The sequence below is a fragment of the Thamnophis sirtalis genome, unplaced genomic scaffold, assembly GCF_051295495.1.
Source record: "Thamnophis sirtalis isolate CommonGarterSnake01/CBP01778 unplaced genomic scaffold, rThaSir2_p1.2 scaffold_5, whole genome shotgun sequence".
NCBI classification, from domain to species: Eukaryota; Metazoa; Chordata; class Lepidosauria; order Squamata; family Natricidae; genus Thamnophis; species Thamnophis sirtalis.
The window spans coordinates 109,842,939-109,863,637 of record NW_028261385.1 but is presented as its reverse complement, the minus strand read 5'-3'; the positions used below and the strand labels follow the sequence as shown (position 1 = coordinate 109,863,637).

Here is a 20,699-nt window from a genome sequence, read left to right as displayed (position 1 = left end):
ACTAAGAGTTCAGAATAAATATAAAATAAGGTTTTCCAGTTGCCTCTTTGGGTGTCTGCTCATGAAGCTTTTTTTTTTTTTTTAATAACAACAATGGTTATGAAACCAGACTTGTGGACTAATGGTAAAAAAGTATCTTTCAACTCTGGTGTTCCTACCCTAAAGTTGAGTAAGAGCTAGAATTAGGTTACGTTTGCCATTGGTTTACATATCAACAACTGAAAGATTTAAATTAGATTAAAAGATTTGATTTAGTTAAAAATGAATTGGAAATCTTACTGTGTGGTAGTGATGAACATATAATAAGATTTATAAAATATTACTGAAATTGAATTGGAAAGTGAACATGTAAAAACATTGTATGATTCAGTGGGCAAGGAACTTTTGATAGAATGTAAACAATCGGAATATATATGGACAAAAGGTTTAAAATTCACGCTAAACTATAAACTAAACTATAATTTAAAAGAAATTTTTTTATAAGATGATGTACTACTGGTATCTAATACCAGATAAGTTATGTGGACTGTATAAAGGTATTCCAAATGAATGTTGGAAATGTAAAAGTAAAGAAGGCACCTTTTATCATCTATGGTGAACATGTGATAAAGCAAAGACATTTTGGAGTTAAGATTCATATTTTAATACAGAAAATTCTTAAAATTAAGATAAATATGAAACTAGAAACTTTTATTTTGGGTTTAATCGGAGAAGACTTAGAAAAAAATGGAACTTTGAATTTATATATGTTGACAGAAGTAAGACTACTGTATGCAGAAGAATGGAAGGACACTTCAATTCCCACCATGGACGAATGGCTACAGAAGTTGATGAAGTTGGCAGAGATGGCTAAAATGACTGTTTTGATCAAAGAAAAGAATATAAGTATTTTTGTTGCTACATAGACTGTTTCTGGACTTTGTGCTTGAGGTGAAAAAAAACAACATTGATTTTGGGTTTTACTGATTAGATTGATTCATTGTTATAGAAATGGCTAGTTTATATTATTATGAAAAGTAAAAAGTTAAGGTTCGACGTTAATGCTTTATTCTTCTGCACACAGAGTTCTTCCAACTTTTGTTTTCTTTCTCCCCTTCTCATTTCTTTCTCCTTTTCCTCCTCACTGTGTCTTACAATTTGCTTTTGTATTTTATACTATAATCTAAGATTATATTTTATAGTATTTTATTCTATAATCTAATAAAATGTTTAAATCCAAAGAAGGAATAGATGAAATTGTACCCAGCTCCTATGGGCAAGCTCTAATAGAATTTGACATATTGCACACCCCTAAAATATATACGTACATTTTCAGACTCTTCTATCTGAAGGATAAGATTTGATTGTGTCAAAATGTAGAGCATACCATAAAATAGGAACACAAAACATTTGTGACCACTAATATTTAATCCTTCATTGAGATATTTTGTGTTTCTTCCGCAAATTTTCTTTGTATATTTTACCATATAATTAATGACACTTAGAAATTGTTTGAGAAGTAGAATATACTATTAAATAGGTATGCATGGCTATTTTTAAAGTCTTGAACAGTATCATTTATTTGCAAGCTTGCTTTGCCGATACTATTCCTTCATGTTTGAGTCATTATTATTCATAGATATGTTTAAGTCAGAGATCCCTTAGCTCTGATTGCTCTCAGTGATATAGTATCTGTTGGAATAAGTGGGAATGATGTTAGTATAATTGTTGTAGAATCTCTTTCCTAGCCATCCACTTATCAGTGACTTAATTATTTGTTAACAGCAAATTAATAATGAAGAAAAATGTAATATGAGACATCATACTCTACAACAAAGGGAGGTACTCATTATGTTTCGCAAATAAGTGAATTGCAGCTTCTTTCTAAATAAATCTTGGAAGACAGTTCTGTGAACTCTGATTGGGATAGGATCTAATTTTGCTTAGCACCAGAATGCTGCATTCAACACAAGGTAATTCATTTCATTTTCCACTCTCTATAGATGGCACAGCAGAGAATCAGTCATAGTGAAAATTCTTTACAAAGCCACTTCCCATTCTCTTTTTTTCTGAGAAGCTCGGAATCTGTTAATGGATAAAAATGTCTATATTAGAATTCACAATAATTGTTATTAAAACTATATATAACTTTTACAAATTAGGTTTTTAGAAATTATTGAACAAACAAAGCACTCCTCTGGTTCTACTCTTTAAGGCTACAAAGTGTCCACAGTTTTAAGAGTTTCCTGTAGTACTTCTGGATATATGGTTGCATAAAACAGTATTACAAATTTTAAAAACCCAATCAATGCTTTCTTGATCACTATCAAATACACAGATTGCATCAAAGTAATCTAACCAGAAGTTAACAAAGCAGCTTTTACTGAGGTAAAACATTCCATGTTCTGAAATAAGCATATTTGCTTAGATAGCAATGTTGTTCTTGTTCTAGTCAGAAGCCCAAACTAACCACTATAAATTGTACCCTAAAGACTCCAAGAAGACTTCATGTCTTTAAATACTTATGTGACATTTTCCAAACTGCCTTCCCCCCCCCCCCCAAAAAAAAAATCTTGGCAGGGACATATTTAGTCTTAGATTGCCAGCATTCAAACCATTTTCCAATCTGTTTAGCTGTTTCTGGAAAACCATCATGCTTACAATTCATAGTATTGCAGAGATCACTCAGAAGCAATCAGTGGCCCATTGTATCTCATCTATCTAGCATAAGAGTCTGTACTTCAGCTTCTGAAATATCAGACACTTTATTCAAAAAGCTAGTCAATTGATAATTGTTTGATTGATTCAATTGATTGATAATTCAATTGGTAATTTGTTTCACATGTACCTTGTGTTTGCACAGCCATCTGTCTTTCCCTCACTTCCTTCTCCTGCCTCACAGTACTTTAAATCTATCAGTCTAGCAACTCTATGCATCTGATGAAATGAATTTTAACTCATGAAAGTGTGAGCCTTTTAATAAAATGCATTAGTTGGAAAAATGCCATCAGGCTCCTCCTCATTTTGGATTTCACTTGGAAAGGATCTGGTAATGAAAATGCAATTACTAGAAATTTACATGTATTGAAATGAATCCCATTGCTTGGGGAAAAAAATTGTGCTATACTGATGACATGTGAGATAACCACATAGCTGCTACGAAGACCCAAACTAAACTGAAGCAATCTATCACCAGTTTTTCAGCATTAGGGATTCTGTTGCTTGAGTCTACTGTGTTTTGTGATTTTCTACCAGGTCTCTATTTCCAGCATTTTTACAACCTTTCCTCTTTCTCAATTAATTGCAAATAGCCCAGCATTTTGCAGGAACTGCAGTGTCTTAACCTACTTCAAGATACATATATTGTAAATTGCAATAAATTAGTTTAGAAGTTACAAATGCAAGGATTAAATACACCTGATTCCTGGCAACGCATACTCATTGCCAGAGAGACCACTTGTACCTCCACAGAGAAAGGGAGGACCTCTTTCTCTTTACCTAATCCAATAAACCAATGCATTTAAAAGATTTTAAACATCAGCTCAACTCATGCTATTTATAATAAAAAAAGGAAAGGACATATACCTGATTACCATCTCGTATATAGTATCTCTTTTCTATAACCTAAAACACAATAAAAAAGAAACAGTATTAAATGTGATCCATCCACGATACAGCACCAACAGCCCTGATGCAAACTTTTATCTTTCCCCACTGGGAACAGGGAAACATCTAACAGCAGTTCATGGATGATCTGCCTAGAAAGCATCACTTAGCAATTGAAGCAACCAAACCTTGGTGCTGAAGGGTTGCAGAATTTAGGATGAGGAGAAAATGACCTAAGTTTCTCTGCACAATGGAAAGAGCAGCTTGCCCTGATCTTTAAGACATGCATGGATCATTCAAGTTTACCAGAAGAGGAAAAAGTGGCAGAGAGGAGAAAAAAATGTTTATAGAAACTACAATTAAAGAAGTAGTAAGAAGAAACCTATAGAATAAGATACATAGAAAATAAGGTTTGGAAACAAACTTGTACTGTATGGATAAATCCACAGGAAATCCACATTATAAAATGTACAATAACATTTAGAAATAGATTTAGAGAGAAATACTCCCTGTTTTCTTTTAAAACATTATTTTTATATAATGAGTCCACCCTGCAACAAAGAGAGACCAAGCTTCAATTCTTATATGTAGTCTGTACTATTTCCCCAAAAGACCCTGTGGTAGTTAAACAAGGGTCAGTTTTCATCTTAACTTGGTTCATAATTTTGGGAACATTTGCTTTTCAAACCTTTTTTCAAATCTTAGTGTTTTCTGTTAGCATGCTACTATGTCATACAATTACAATAATCATCATGGGTAGTTTTGTATAACAAAATTCACATTATTTTGCAGTTTGGATTGTAACAACAAGCCAAAGTTTAGAATTGTAGAACCTTTACAGCCAATAGTCATAGTATAAGGAATATGAATCAATGCTTAGACTATCAGTTAAAGAACCTGTCATAATAAAGGACCAGATATGTGGCTTCTGTGTATCACATACATAAAAAAATAACAAGATTACCATATAGAAGTGTTCATTGGGTCACATGGTAATGCCAAAAGATCCTCATGTCAATTAGCTAACACAAAAGATGACTGGAAATTCACAAGCCTGGGGGCCAGTACAAGAGCTAAAAAGCTTTTCTGAAATAATGAAGTATATTCAATTTGGAACGTGTGTGTGTGTGTGTGTGTGTGTGTGTGTGTGTGTGTGTGTGTGTGTGTAGCATACCTATACCCATGAAAACGAAGCACCCATTGCATGTCGACTGATGGGGGAAAAGGTTGGCAGAGCAATGCCGTGAGCCCGAGAGAAAGCAATGATGATCTCTGGCCGAAAAGAAACATCTGGTCAGAGTATAACTGTCTTTCTGCCAGATGAGATAAGACAGATCAATAATAAGGGCACAAAGTTCACCAGCATGATGCATAGAGGTAACTGGCAAAAGAAAAATACTTTCAATGTAAGCAAACATTAAGAAGAATGGCTTCAAGTACTTTAAAAGTCAACTAAGAAAGTACTGAAATGTTCCAAGAAAAAGCCCATCTCAAAAATAGAGATACATGTTAAATTTAACAACAACAACAACAACAAAAAAACCAAACAAGAAAAAATGTTGACTAATTCTGAGCAGAGGAATGAATAGTAAAAAAGCCACAACAAACTTGCATTGATGGCCTTTCACAGAAAGCGGAAAGAGACATTTGAAAAGAAATCCATTTAGAATTAAAAGAACGGAGAACAGAAAGTTTCTGAAAGGCATCAAGACTTCTTTTTCAGTAGGTGGCATAAAATAAGCTTCCAGTCTGTCAGACACATATCCACAAATCTTGTGACAGGAAATTCTTGTGAAGGGGGAGATGACCAAAATGCCATTTGCCCTCAAGGGAGTAGTTTAGGAGATCCAAACTGCATGCACCACCGAAGAAGGTGGTGAGCATGCACTGCTTTGATTGTAACAGATCTTGGCAGGAATCCTGGAGAAGTGAAACAATGCAACACAATATTTAACAATGTGTAACACCTAAATGTTCAGATGTCACATTTGGCATTTTAGTACATAATACCTAACTCTGATTTCTTGAAAGTTCTGGTATCGTTGATTGTTTTTCTAAGATGCCCACGTGCATATTCAGACATCAGCAGAACAGTGATGTCTCCACAGCATACAGATCAGACCCTCAAATTTAATGGGTTCTTTACAAGTAGTCCTTGATTTACAAGCACACTTAAGCTCAAAATTTCTGTTGCTAAATGAGATATTTGTTAAGTGAATTTTGCCCCATTTATGACTTTTCTTGCCACAGTTGTTAAATGAATCACTGTAATTGTTAAGTTAGTAATACAGTTGTTAAATGAATCTGGGTTCCCCACTGATTTTGTTTGTCAGAAGGTCGCAAAAGGTGATCACATGACTCCGGGATACTGCATCTGTCATAAATATGAATATGTATGAATTTTGATCACACGACAATAGGGACGTTGCAGTGGACATAAGTGTGAATAACAGTAATAAGTCATTTTTTTCATTGCCGTTGTAACTTTGTACGGTTTCTAAATGAACTATTGAAAGTCAAGGACTTCTTGTATTAACAGGAAAAGGAATTTTCTTGATCCCCTTTGTTCAATATTTTTTCTTAAAGGTGTAATCTTGTCATAGGTTCCTTTTAGTGATGTTGACAAACTAGACAGACTCTTTTGGATCTTACTGAGTAAAAATATTTTATTATTAAAATAGAATAAAAATAAATTAAGTGCTTATATAAACAAGAATGTGATTTTATTTGTTATATTTTTAAATATTATCTTTTTATAATTCTAGGAGTTGGTTCTTCTTTATCCTACAGTAAAATCATGAGAAGGCTGACTGTCTAAAGGAAGCAATGAAAACAGAGGCTACAGATAGCACAACAACCCTAATAACAGCTGATCTTATTAGTAACAGGCTGTTAAAAGCATTCTACACGGTGGCATGTTTTACAAAAGCTGAATAGTCCTGGCTTTTTCTTTGGCACTAAAATAAACATAACAAACCTAATCTAGGTTATGTTCTTGTTGTCATTTCTACAGCCCTGATGTTGATAAGGTGTAGGAAAGAGATTAACCGAATGCCGGTCAAGCAATCCAAGATGAAATACTAAAGCAAAGGGCTTAACATTATTGTTAGGCAAATTCAGGTAAAGCACAAAATTGTGGGAATTATGCCAGAACCCTACAATTTCTTCTACTTCCTCAATAGGCTGCTGAACCTAGCTGCATACTCTGAGAGGTCTGTGCAGGTCTTATGCAATAAAGCAGGGGTGTCAAACTCGATTTCATTGAGGGCCGCATCAGGGTTATGTTTGACTGTGTGTGTGTGTGTGTGTGTGTGTGTGTGTGTGTGTGTGTCCAGGGTGGGCATGGGCAGCTCAACATCACTCATACTGGGGACCCCATGGGCCAGATCTAAGCACCCACGGGGCGAATCTGGCCCATGGGCCTTGAGTTTGACATCCCTGCAATAAAGACTGTTTAATTTAGATCAAGTTGCAGAAGTCTTTCATTCTGTATTCTGTCAACTGAGAAGAATAAAGATTTACCTTATCAAAAAATCTGCTAAGTTTGACAGCATTGGAGGAACCTGCAGCCAAGTAGCGAGGACTTGTACAATCCTGAAAGATCAAAACATCAATTTTGCCTTTAATTTCTTAATTTGCTCATTGGTAGATAGTCCCTAAAAAGTACAGAGGAGTTTTGAAGTGTGGGATGCAACAAATGTTCAAACAAACCTACTGTTGCCAATACGTCAGGCATTTCTCATAAAATATTTTTTTCTAATATGTGGTATTCACTAAAAAAAGCAGAACCAAAGAACATAACACAACTTTCTTTTTGGGAAGAGAGGCACTTGTAGAATATAATCTACCTATTGCTTTCAGGTAATTAGAGAGAACTTATCAGACAGCTGTCATTAGTTCCTGAATATTTGAATCTCTTATTTTTTTAAAAAACAAATGAACCTCTATGTTTCTTTAGGTACTGTATTATATTAACTGGATAATAGTGACTTTTCTAAAACTTCAATAGTTTTTATTTTCACTAGCAGCTTTAAACAACTAAAATATAATATTTCTTTCTTAATTCTTTTTTTACACTTAGCATTTTCATTTGCGTATTCATTCCACCAAATACAAGCTGAAGCAATGTTTTATTTTCACATCCAACAGCAATAGTCTTTCTCTCAACCTAATCAGTGTTCTTTCCTTTGGCAGCTTAATGTATCTATCCTATTGCAATCTCCCTCCCACCATTGCTGTATTGGTTACCTGGTTTTGTAAATCATTAGTGAGTAGCAACCAATACACTTGTTCCCCAGAAGACCGAAAACCTGAAGCCCCCATTCCAGAATTACTTGTCAAAGACAGAGCAAGTGTATTTATATACCACCATGTTTTTGACATACTTATGTAGGCACCAGATCATTCTTCACCCAGATAGCCAATTGATGTGGTGGTTAAGGTTTTGGACTAGGAATGGAAATCCAGTTCCTAATCCTCCCTCAGCCATGGAAGCTCATTGGATACCCTAGGCCAGTGCCAGTCATTCTCTGAGACAAACCTGTCACAGAGTGCTATTGCTGTAGAGCAAAGTAGGAGGACAGAAAGATCTGTGATACTCTTTTTTATTAGGACTGGAAAAAATTCCTTTTTGGAGGAAAGTGTTAGGGTTAGGGTTAGAATGGTAAGGACGAAAATTGAACTATAGAATTCTGCTAGCAATTTTTACAAATTCAAATAATTTGTTATCATCTTCCTTAAATATATAGTTCCCAACTTTGAACTGTCTAATTCTATTAGCTTGCTGTTTCAACACTGTATAATTATGAATAAATTAATGTTTAATTTTGAGAGTAAAAATTAATATCTAGACCTATAAACCTGCATTATGTGCATCAATCTCAATTTAGTTAATATTTTTTATTTTTGTGCTTGCCTTCCCTCAAAGAAGCTATACTAAATAAATAAATAGCAACCTTTAATTAAAACAAAATCAACAATAATAAAAGGACAGATGTTGACAACGAGACCCAAGATTTAAATGTGTTGAAGCAAAATTCACTTGGATAAAGGAATATGAGTGACTGTTATGCCTGGATCCCCTTTCTTGTGGATCTCCGGTGTGGTTAGAGCATACTGATCTCATATATCGAACAACATTCTGTACAAACTAAAGATAGTCTTGACAAAAGTCATTCAGCGGAAGCTGTGCTACAGCCTAAGGTTTGCAAGACTTGGATTTCTCAATCCTGGAATGCAGCTATAAATATGTTGGGAAAAACTGTTTCCTGATTAAAAGGATCAAATCAGTCTTCAGAGTTATGAAGGTCTTCTGGGCTAGTTACCTACTTTCATCCCCTCCATGTTAAATCTTGCATAATACACACACTTAGAGGAAATGGAGGAAAGATTCAGAGGAGATCCTTGGGCTCTTTTGAAGTTCAAGATATTTGATGCTATGGCTCCCTCTGTAGGCAACGGGAAGACAAAATGGCTCAGCTTATAGTTATCTGGAAATATGAGTCTACTTTAAAAGGGCTTTAAACCTTGTAGTGATCTCATAAGAACCTATGAATGAAGAATTCATTCATATTGTACGATATAGCAATAGCAATAGCACTTAGACTTATATACTGCTTTACAGCTCTCTCTAAGCAGTTTACAGAGTCAGCATATTGCCCCAACAATTTGGGTTCTCATTTTACCAACCTCAGAAAGTTGGAAGGCTGAGTCACCGTTGATGAGATCAGGATCTTTCCATTCCTAGATGGTGAGATTTGAACTGCCAAATTGCAGGCAGGCAGCAGTAAGCAGAAGTAGTATTTCACTCCAGCCACTGCACCACCATGGCATATAGACTCTGGATATGTTTTGAAGAAGTTGAGACTCTGGTCATTCCAGTATTCTTGAAGTCTTCCTCATGAAGGATTGGGGCTCAATTCTACTTACCATATGTACCGTATTTTTGAGAGTATAAGATGCACAGGAGTGTAAGATGCACCAAGGTTTTGAAGAGGCAATTTTTTTTAAAAAGTAGGTGGTAGATAGAGGGATAGAAAGAGAGAAATACAGTAGGTAGGTAGGAGAGAGAGTAGTTAGGTAGGTAGGTAGATAAAGGGATAGAGAGAGAGAGAGAGAGAAATAGAGAGAGAGAGAAATACAGTAGGTAGGTAGGGAGAGATAGAGAGAAATAGAGAGAGAGAGAGAGAGAGAGAGAGAGAGAGAGAGAAATACAGTAGCTAGGAAGAGAGAGAGTGAGTAGGTAGGTTGGTAGGTAGAGGGAGGGAGGGTAAGAAATACAGTAGATACCGTATTTTGTGGAGTATAAGGCACACCTTCCCCCACTAAAAGAGGGCGAAATTTTGGGTGCGCCTTATACACTGAATGTAGCCCCACCCACCGGTCCCAACCCTTTGGGCAATTTACCTCTTTGCAACAAATAGGGGCTTGCGGAGGCTTCAATAAGTTTTAGCAATTCCTGCAGCCTGTAACAGCTAATGATCGGGAGAAATTGAAAGTGAAACTTGCTGTTTGCGTCACATGGCAAATTGCTGGGAGGCAGAATTTTTTTCTTGTGCTATTCAGGCTGTTTGCTGCAAGGAGTAAGTCAACAACTATAAATGCCTATAGAATGTTCAAATTATTAGACTTATTTTTTAAAGACTGCTTTATTATTATTCTAGACAACTTAAGAAAATGAAGCTTTTTAAAATAAATGCTTGATCTGAAGATGCTATTGTTTTAAAAAGTGCTATTCTTTTAAATAGCAGAGAATAACTATACTTCCAGAAAGCACATCAATTTTAACAGCCTCTGTACAAGTATAGTCTGAAATATAACACTACAAACAGTATATATTGTCTGTACTGTTTGTTGCAAGGAGGCAAATTGCTGAGATGCAGATATTTTTCCCTTGTTTTCCTCCCCAAAATCTAGGTGTGTCTTATACTCCGAAAAAGTGTTTAGGAGCATCTTATACTCCGAAAAATAAGGGAGGGAGGGAGGGAGAGAGAGTAGGTAGGTAGGTACGTAGGTAGATAGAGGGGGGTATAGAGAGAGAAATACAGTAGATAGTTAGGAAGAGAGAGTAGGTAGGTAGATAGAGGGATAGAGAGAGAGAAAGAGAGAGAGAGAAATATAGTAGGTAGGGAGGGAGAGAGAGAGAGAGAGTAGGTAGGTAGGTAGATGTTTCCAGGTGTATTTATCCATGTGCTGGAGAAGGAAATCGCTGACAATCTGCAACACCTAAGACTTTGTTTCTGCTGGCACAGCACATTATCAATCTAATTCACATCAATCACTCTAACTAGAGAGCTTTCCGAAAGGGGAAAAAAAAAGTTTTTGCACTCTGCAAACTTCCCAAAAACAGCCTGTTTTTCGCGAAAACTGGCCCGTTTTTTTAAAAAAAAGGCATGAATAGCCTTTGGTGTGCTTACAGAGTGCTCCACGGAGGGGGGGAAACGAGCAATAAGCGGCCCATTTTTTGCAAAAATGGGCCCGTTTTTTGTCAAGAAATTTGCATGCATAGCTTTATGGAAGCTTATGGAGTGCTCCTGAGGGCTTGGGCAAAATTAAGTAAAAAATGACCCGTCAATTCAATTCTATAAGATGGAGCATGAACTGAGTCAATGGATACTGTTTTGGGAGGCAGGTCAGGATTGACTGTTTGGCACATGGGACATTGATCTTAGGTCATACATCGTTTGAGTCAGACAGGACTTGTTTGAGAGTCACAATGTCTCTGAAATTCTCATTCCTTTTAGACTACACAGAGAAAATTCTTGAGAACCATTCTGCTGGTGGAATTAGTTTTATGGCCTTGATTTTTAGCAGATGACTGATCTAAATCTGGAAATGCTTCTCTGTTGCAACCTGGAGAGAAATATAAATGTTTACATCTTGAAATTCTATGGCATAGCCATAGGCAACTGTAAACCACCAAGTGTCTATGATGAGAGGAATTTGCAATGGATAAATAGACTTAAATCGTCCTTTACTACTGCCTCTTTACAAAATTGAGCAGGATCAAAGAACTGGCAGGAAAGCTGCTGTGTGAAGTTACATTCTTTGATTCTGTCTGCAAGGGGGGAAAAGCTTACGGGTACCTTCCAGTGATAATGGGAAATGAGCAGGATTTATTTCAGGGAAATGATTATTCTCGGAAATAAATTCCTGGTCAAAAATAGCATTAATCCAAGCTGACAAAATAAAGAATAATACAAACCAGATTGATTTCTTCTGCACTGAAATCCTCAACCAGAAAAGCAGTTCTGCTCAAGACCTCATTGCGTTTTGTCTCTGGGATTTGATCTAATTTTGTTCCTATGACAAGCAGTGGAATCTGGTTATCAGCAAACTGTTCCCGATCATAGTCTCTGTGAAGGAAAGTGAAGATAAGATATAAAACAGTTTATGAAGTGTTGCAGGTGGCACACTAGCTACAGTTTCCCCAAAAAACTCCTTTGCCACAGCCATGTATCAAGATTTGCTCTTTGTTGGGGAACGCAACCCCATCTTTAAGCTGCTTCACCCAATCCCTGAATACAAAAGTATTTCCATTATTTCTGGATTTAATTTCAGGATAGTGATCAAGCATGAAAAGTATAAAGTATCACTAAGGAAGATGACAGCAGCAGCACTCTTCAAATTAGCCCAGAATATATTTTATTGAAAGTGCAAGGGAATTTTATACAGGATAGGAACCTCAATCTATTTGTAATTGTTTATTACATGTTTTCCCTGCTTGAGATCTCTTACATCACAATATAACAACAAACAAATCTAAGATGGATATGGCAAATGGAAAGTAGAGATAATATACATGTACAAGGCACGTTTATGAAAATCTAGTGTCAGGCCTTCGAGGTAGGCTAGATCAAGAAACAGTCACTGCAAGGATTCCAAAAATGATACTTTGTTGTGGCCGTATATAGTAGCATAATTGTGAAAGCCAGTCCAAGTTTCTCTTATACTAAACAAAATCAAGATGTGGTTATTTTAATTTTTTTTCTCATACTCCCTTCTATCTCTGGATTGAGCAATATCTTGAACATTTTTTCTCTTTTTAATGGAATGGATTGCTCCTTCCTTTCTCCCTTAACAGCCATTTCATATCTGCCCTAAAGTCAGTTCTCTGGTCTTAAACATCAACATTCAGCCCGAGTTTTAGAAAGCTGCATGTATGTTAAATCTTCCATTGCAAAGGCAGGATCTGATCATCATGGAAATGTAGTTCCAATAGTGGAATCCAATTTTATAGTCTCTTTAAAATACCCAAATATCCAGAAAAAAGCAACAATTTGCACTAGCATTCCACACGAACCTAGAAGATTAAAATGGGGCAAACCTCTACCCTCCTACCTTTCATAAAGCATTGAAAACCTGGTTTTCCTCCCAAGTGCTGGGAAGAGCTGTCTGCCTCTTGGAAGCTTGATTTCATGCCAGGTTTTGTATTTGGTTGTTATAGTTTTAATATTGTCTTTGTTTTAATTTCTGATCGGGAGCCCCACAGTTTGTTGTAAGATGAGAGAATATAAAAATCTTTCAAATAAATAAATAAGGTCAAGTTAATTTCATCTGTAGTTTTCAACATTCTATAATCTGATAATGGGCTACCTTTTTTCTGGTAAGTGCTCTTTAGCAATCTCCTATTTTCCTATCTTCAAATCCCTCCAAATCTGGAGGAAATATCCTGTTTCTATTATTTTTAATTATATATATTTCATTATTAAAATGTATTCAGTGCAAAGCTATGAATCATTTTAATGAAGTGTTCAGTTTGTTTCGGAGATAAATTCTGACTAGCCGTGAACATTAGCCAAAATTGATGTATTTATCCCAAATATGTTTTTCAAAAGGCAACTGGACTTTGTTTTTTCCTTGAAGACATTTTACTTCTCATCCAAGAAGCTTCTTCAGATCTGATTGAATGGTGGGGAATTGAAAAACACCCTTGGGACTACCATGACCTGGATGATTGAGAATTTCCATAAACAATGTATTTTTCTTATTCTACTTTGTAAAGTTGAATATATTTAGACGTATTTTTGCTATTAAAACTGTTGGTCACTGCTACTCCTTATGTATGAAACACATACTATGACTTTCACACAACCTTTAAGGACAGATTTCTAAAGAGAATATTGCTAGAGAAGGTGGACCTTCTTTTTTCTCTGAAAAGAGCCTACACATTTTCAAAATTTTACAACATGTCATCCTTCCATCTAATTCACATGGCTATCACAATGATAGTGGATGGCTGTATATTCTACCTACTTACCCATTTGTCACCAGAACGCTAGATGGAGTCACGTCTTTGTTGAGAGCTTCCAAATACCATCGATACAAGTTTTGGGAGGACTTTTTGTTGGTTAAATCGTGCACTAAAATGATTCCTAATTAAGAAAAGTTTTTTTAAAATTTTTTCTCTAAGATTACCAAAAGCATATTAAAAGACAGCAATTATAGAAACAAAGCCAGGTCTCAAAACAGCACAAAAATGAGAATGTGTTTCCCCGAAAATACAACATGTCCTGCTAATAAGCCCAGGCCTGGTTTTTGCCTGTTTTTTGAGGTGGGTGTAAATATATGCCCTCCCCCGAAAATAAGCCCTAGTGAAAGGGTGCTGTGGCAAGTACAGGAGGAAGTCCTTCCCTTCCCCAGTCACCCCAGTGCTTCTCGGTTCCTTAATTGGATCAGTTGAGCTGATCCGGCTGCCATTAAAAAAACAGCTGATTTGCAGGTGCTGCTCAGGCCGTGGCCTCCAGCAAGTGCAGCTGCTTTTGCCATCGATTACGGCCACAAAAGCAGCAGGAAGCCAAGTGATGCACCCCAAGCACCTTGCACCGGCCTTCCAAAGGGTACTGTAGCAGCAGTTATCCACAATTTTTTTATCATTATTTTGTCCCGACCCATGTGGCCCCGTGAACCACGTGGATCGGGACAAAATAAGGGTAAAAAAATTGTAGATAGCTGCTGCTACAGTACACTTCGGAAGGCTGGCTTGAGTCTCCTGCTGCAAAAATGGCTGCGCCCGAGACTGCTTTTGGGAGAGGAGGCAAAAGGGAAGCAATCAGCTTCATCTCGCCCTTGCTCTCAGCCCCCCCCCTTCGGCTGAGCTCAAGCAGAGAAGTGGCCCACAGGGTTTCAGGAGCAAAGTTGAGGCTGACAAGAGTCAGGGCAGGGGGGAATGTCCAGTGCGGCCCCAGCGCTCTTCTTTCCTTGGAAACAGAATCTTGGAAGTGGGAAATGGCATTCCCAGGAAGGGTGGGTATGTCGGTATGTGTATAAAAAACACAAAGCGAGGGAGCCAGCAGCCGTGGATTAAGGAGCTTTGTGAAACGTTATGCCTACACGCAAAGTTTGGCAAGGGAGTGAGAAGAGATACTTCCCTCTCTTGGCAGTGTTTTGCTTGAAAATATTTGAGATTCAGCCAGAGAGACGGAAGAATGAACCCTGCGAGGAGATGCTGCCGACACTGCTGCCTGCAGACAGAGCGAAGTTCATTGAAGACCTCTCCAGCCAGCCCACAAGACTATCTGAAGGTGGAGGGGGGGAGATTTCCTGCACATCAGCAGCAGCGTTTTCTCACAAGGCTTCTTCCGACATCCCCAGTTGTATGGATTTCTATGCCTTCCTTTACGGGATGTTGCTTCGCACCTGGGACATCGGGAGAAGCCTTGTGCGGAGATGCCACTGCCAATGTGCAGGAAATCCCCAACTACCAACGTAGTTTCAACTGGATGAAGAGGTGGCTGGAGGTGGCGTTTGTGTCGGGTTGGGCTTTCTTTGAAAGGCGGAAGATCTGGGGAGCGAGAGATTTAGGAAGCCTGGGCTGGCATGGGTCTGTTTCTCCAGTGAAGCATCTGATTCATCCCCAGGGGTGAACGTTTCACCCTTCGAAATCTCTCTGCCCTGGCTTGGAAGCTGCAGAGGAAGCCTGCCATGCTTGGTGAGGGGGTGGGGGGAGAAGTGACAGCAAGAGGATCCACGTCTCGCTCCATACCTCTCACTTCTCCCCACCCACCTGCCACCCATCTCGCTAAAGAAATGGTGGGGAAGGGAAGCAGCCTGGATTCTGTTAGCATTGGGGCAGGGTGGGAGGAGTTGGGCTGCGAGACGTGCGTCATACCCGAGACTTGCAGCTCCGTCGTGTTCCTCACTGTTTTGCCCAGGGAAGATGAAATTGCAAGATTTGTTTTTACAGGGTGCTTCCCTGGACAAAACAGCGAGAAAAAATGGCTCGTTTTTCGCAAAAATGGTTTTTTGTCAAGAAAATTGCATGCATAGCTTTATGGAGGCTTATAGAGTACTCCTGAGGGTGGGGGGTGGGGATTGAGAAAAAAGGGCCCATTTTTGCTCATTTCTGCCCTCCCCAGCCCCCAGGAGCTCTCTGAAAGCTTCCTACACGCTATGCATGGTCATTTTGGTGAAGGGGCGGGGCTTCAGGAGGCAAAAAATGCTGTATTCCATGTATAAGACACACCCAGATTTTCAGCCTCTTTTTTGAGGGAAAAAGGTGCGTCTTATACTCTGAAAAATACGATACATTGTATCCAAGAAAGTGAAGTATTTGAAATTGAAATTCAGCCAATAACTGTTCTTTAATGTAAAATTCTTGTTTGCAATATTTACGGAACATGGTCTACATAAATCAAACCATACATTCTGTAGAATGTAACAGATCTTAAAAATGTATTCATTACCATTAACTGAATTGTAGAACATAAGACGTGTGCTTTTCACACTACTAGCACTGCCTACAGAACCACCAACATCCCATAATTCGATGAAATAGATCTTTTCATCTGGAGTTCCTTCTTTGTAGTCATGAATCTGGCAACAAGAAAACATATAGCATAAATAAATTTAAAATAACAGTAAATTAAAACCAGCATTCCACTACATAATGAAGTACCTCTGTAGAATATAGTAAAGGTGGGCTAAAAAGATAATTAGTTTGGTTCAGCAATGAGTTTCTAAGAATGCAGCTTCTTTGGCCTATGCCCACTATACAGTAGGTTTTTTTTTCCAAATGGTAATGAAGGTAACAAGGTGAAAATTCCTTAATAGGAAAAAAGCAAAAAATAAGCACTTTCCTGAAGATACTTGTATTATATTTACTTATTCTGATGAAAAAAATCCAAATATGTTTTTTATGGACAATGAATTATCTGAACCATTTAATTTGGCAGTCCCTTTATTACCAATTTTGGTGAAAAAAAATTAATTGCATGAAGATGATCTGCAAGAGTCCTCAAAGCAGCTACACTAAATCTTCAGGTGGATGCAAATATTATGACATCTAAGAGCCAGTTTACTTACAATTTGATCAAATGCACCCCAAATAGTTCACATAGATCAGTGGTGGGTTGCAGGCAGTACGCCCCGGTACGGGCGTACTGGTGCCTGGCGGGAGCAGCGGGTACAGTTCCGGTATGGTGCTCCAGAGGTCCCACCCACCCGCCCTCCTTATCTGTGTTTGAGCTCTTCGGCGCTTCTGCACATGCAGCGTACGGCACCTGCATGACGTTCTGCCGAGCAACTGGAGCATCACACAGCGTCACAGGAGGTAAGGACCCGTGTGTGCACGTGCTGCGTGCCTTCATATTTTGGACGCCGGGCCCCATTGCACCATAATGGTTGCAATGGGACCCGGAACCCACCACTGACATAGATCTAATTAATTTTTATATGCATGTTTATACTACAGATAAATTAAAAATACCCTGTGTCAAAGTATAATAAGCAAAGAATACAGTACAAAAAAACATGTACCAGACACAATTTCATGATCATTTCTCCTGCTCTGTCTCTAGAACTCTACTCAACAATCGGCTTTTCAACTTTTCTGTTTTCTGATCAGAGAATGCTTCAAAAGGAAGCCTGGTTAGTAGCTATTCATTATTTGTCCCTAAGAATAATTTTGTATTCAGAAACATTTTTTGAAATAAAGATGGCTAAATATGTCTTGGCAGCCAATCAGTATAAAACATCATCTTTCAAAGAATCAACTGACTACTGTACTCTCCACAAGAACTATAATGAGGATTACACAATCATAATATATTTGCAAAAATCTGGATAGTTTTCCCCTCTTTGGCCATTATTTTTCTACTTTTATTCAATTCCTATCCCACTGACTTTATATACAGTGCATGTACATTTCTTTTACTGATTTTTATTGCATATTTTTGCAAAGATGCAGAAGAAAGCAAAATATCAGTTATAGAAAACACCTGCAAGTTTATGAATATTTAAATACCTCCCCTAGACCATCGCATTTTAAATTTAAACGTGCCTGGGATAAACATATGTCCATCATCCAACAAAAATGAAAATAATTAAAAATAATAAATACATTAAAAAGTAAACAAAAAAAAAACCCTTGATGGATAGTGATGGACTATTAGGTCTTTTTCTGTTGTTCATTTTCTGTTTCTATATTTCTACATTGCTTTCCTTCTCACCTCCACCTCTGGCCATGTTAAAGTTATCAATAATGGGTAGTGCTCATCAACTAAGGGATACTCTTACATTGCAATTATGCTTTACTTCTACAGTTAAATGTCACTAATTTTCTGTATGTAAAATATATTATTTCAAAGACATCACAAATTATCAGATGTTTCCACATACACGGACATCAACAGAGCAGCCAACCGTCCAGGATGGATTTCCCAGCATCTGATTGTGACATAATAGGTGAACAAGTGATGATTTTCCCACACCTGAAACAAAGTAATAAAATAAACCTTCAAAACTAACAAACATTTCTGCTGTCATTTTAGTTTTGCTATATAACTGAAATTAAATAGGAACAAACCACCCTAGATAGCTCTTATTGTGTCTCCTACTTAAGCAGGGAGTTGGACTAAAAGACCTCCAAGATCCTTTCAAATTCTGTCACTCTATATTCTATGTAACAAGTGCAAAAATTAGATTCAGTATTGTGCAAGTTGGGTTTTCAAAAAAATGATGAACTAGATTGTTTGTCTATCTTCAAATGATTGTAAACTGATCTTCCATGGTTGACATATTTATTAATAGCATTAGAGGAGTATGTCATAACTGATGGCAGCCTGTAGGTAACTTGCCTTATCTTAAATAAATCTAAATAAATTTGGCTATTAATCCTTGGACAAATCATCACAAAATCAAAGATCTGTGGTGGATTATACAGGTAAGAGGATGTGGTGGCAGTGGCTTAATGATGCTGGAACTGCTGCCTAGAAATTATTTGCACTTTGGCGGTTCAAGCCTGGCTCCATAAGATGGAGCGAACTCCAGTTTCTCGATCCCTAGCTCCTGCCCATCCAGCAGTTCAAAAACATGCAATATTATAAGTAGATAAATGGGTACTACTTCAGTGGGAAAAACCTAGCTGTGTTCATGTATACGGAGAGCAGAAGCCAGCACTGGACCTGGCCAGATATGAGGCATCATGACAAGAGGTGAGGTGTGGTGAAAGCAGCAGAGGAATCTGGAAGAACCAGTAACCTCAGTGCCACTGGTTAATTGATGTAAAGCTAGTTCACCCCCTGCAGTGCTTCAAGGATAGAAGGGCAAGCGTCAAACAGAATGAACTAGCAATTTGGTTGTCAGGTCTGCTTTGTGTCTAGCATGTGTAGATTTCCCTGCCATTGTATACCATACACTAAATAAGCAAACAAACAAATCGCTAAGTAAAAATATGGTCTGTGATTGTACTCTATTCTCTTTTGTTGTTTTGTCACTGTAATTAAGATTGATTTGACTAAAGATTCAAAATCAGTTGCTGGGAGGCAAGCACCATATAAATTTGATATATTATTTCTGTTCATAATCATCATATTTTAACAGTTCCAGCAGTGAGTAAGGGGCTGGACTGATTATTTCTGTGAACACTTCCAAATCTGGGATTCAATATTCCTGATAGCTTTAATAGGGAAGAAAGAGACTAAATGAAATTTAATACAGACAAATGCAAAGTTTTTTTACTGCACTCAAATATTGAATACATAGGCATAGAATGACATATGAAACAAATTACAATAGGATATCATACATTTTACTTTGCATAGAATGACATATGAAACAAATTACAATGGGATATCATACATTTTACTTTGCTGAATGAGTTCAAGTGAAGGCTAAATAGTCATCCATTGGAAATGCTTTAATCTAGATTCTTGTACTGAGCAGGAGGACTAATTCAATGGTATAAATGGCTCTTTCCAATCCTGGGATTCTATTGCACCCAGAAATATCTTAACAGTTCTCTATGTCCTAAAAGGGTGGGGGGAGGGAAGAGAACTATTATTAATTAACCGTCCCTCATCTTGCCTAAAGGTGACTTTATGAGGCTTACCAATCATTAAAACACCAATAAAATATTTAAATTTCAAAATAATAAACAGTCACATTGCACTTGATTTAAAATCGACAAAGATGGGGAGGAAGGGAGCAAAATGCACACGGGAAGGAGCTGGGGTCTTATTTTAGTCCATTAACCTGCTGCAGAATGATGACACACACCATAGTTATTGAAAACACACTATACACAAATGTTTGTATGAAGGGCTAATGTTTCTGCAACTGCACCTCTGTAGTATGTTAGTTCGAGAAACAAACAGGTTAACCAGGTGCGTTCCTAGAAACTTTGTTGAAACTCTTACACCATGGAGGGCTATGGCTTCATTTACATACACAGCAGAGCATTCTTCACTCCACTGGACCAAATTGAGACCGGAAGTAGAATATGGATGCGTTAAATAACCACGCTTTCTAGAAATCAGAAAAAAAATAGCTGTATTGTCTGTTACACTATTTCTTGTTCTGGTTTCCGAAGAAACCATTTTAAAGCAGAAAAGGAATTCCAAATAACTGCCAATTTGGAGCCCTGCTATATTATTTCTGCCCCATGCCATATAGAGAGGCAGAGCGTGGTTCTTCTTCGTGGAGGACGGCTGCGGTCGCTCCTCACCCACTCACCCACTCACCTGAATCACCCAACACAAGCACTTTCACCCTTTCTAAGGCAGCCATTTTTTCCCCCTTCAGGGCAATTACCACAAGCAGCCGCCGACATAAGCCACCTCTCCACTTTCATTCTTCCTAAAATAGACCAATCAGAAATGGATTTGTACAAGCCTATG

General features: G+C 37.6%; 1 protein-coding gene across 1 annotated transcript; it reads right to left on the bottom strand.

Annotated features, from left to right (window-relative positions):
* Window positions 1–669: 669 nt before the first annotated feature.
* On the bottom strand, window positions 670–20,676 carry RABL3 (RAB, member of RAS oncogene family like 3). The gene is made up of 8 exons (XM_014066971.2): window positions 20,544–20,676; window positions 18,202–18,293; window positions 16,269–16,398; window positions 13,844–13,958; window positions 11,789–11,939; window positions 7,108–7,179; window positions 3,565–3,603; window positions 670–2,064 (listed from the first exon to the last, which is right to left on the bottom strand). The coding sequence occupies exons 1-8, from the start codon at window positions 20,587–20,589 to the stop codon at window positions 1,999–2,001; spliced, it is 711 nt and encodes a 236-aa protein (XP_013922446.1). The 5' UTR covers window positions 20,590–20,676; the 3' UTR covers window positions 670–1,998.
* Window positions 20,677–20,699: the final 23 nt, after the last annotated feature.

Coding starts and splice junctions, on each gene's coding strand:
- RABL3 (XM_014066971.2), bottom strand. CDS start 20,589: ATGGCTGCCTTAGAAAGGGTGAAAGTGCTTGTGTTGGGTGATTCAG. Junction 18,294..20,543: donor GCTTGTGTTGGGTGATTCAG/GTGAGTGGGTGA, acceptor ACTTTGTTTCAG/GTGTGGGAAAATCATCACTT. Junction 2,065..3,564: donor ATATACGAGATGGTAATCAG/GTATATGTCCTT, acceptor ATCCATTAACAG/ATTCCGAGCTTCTCAGAAAA.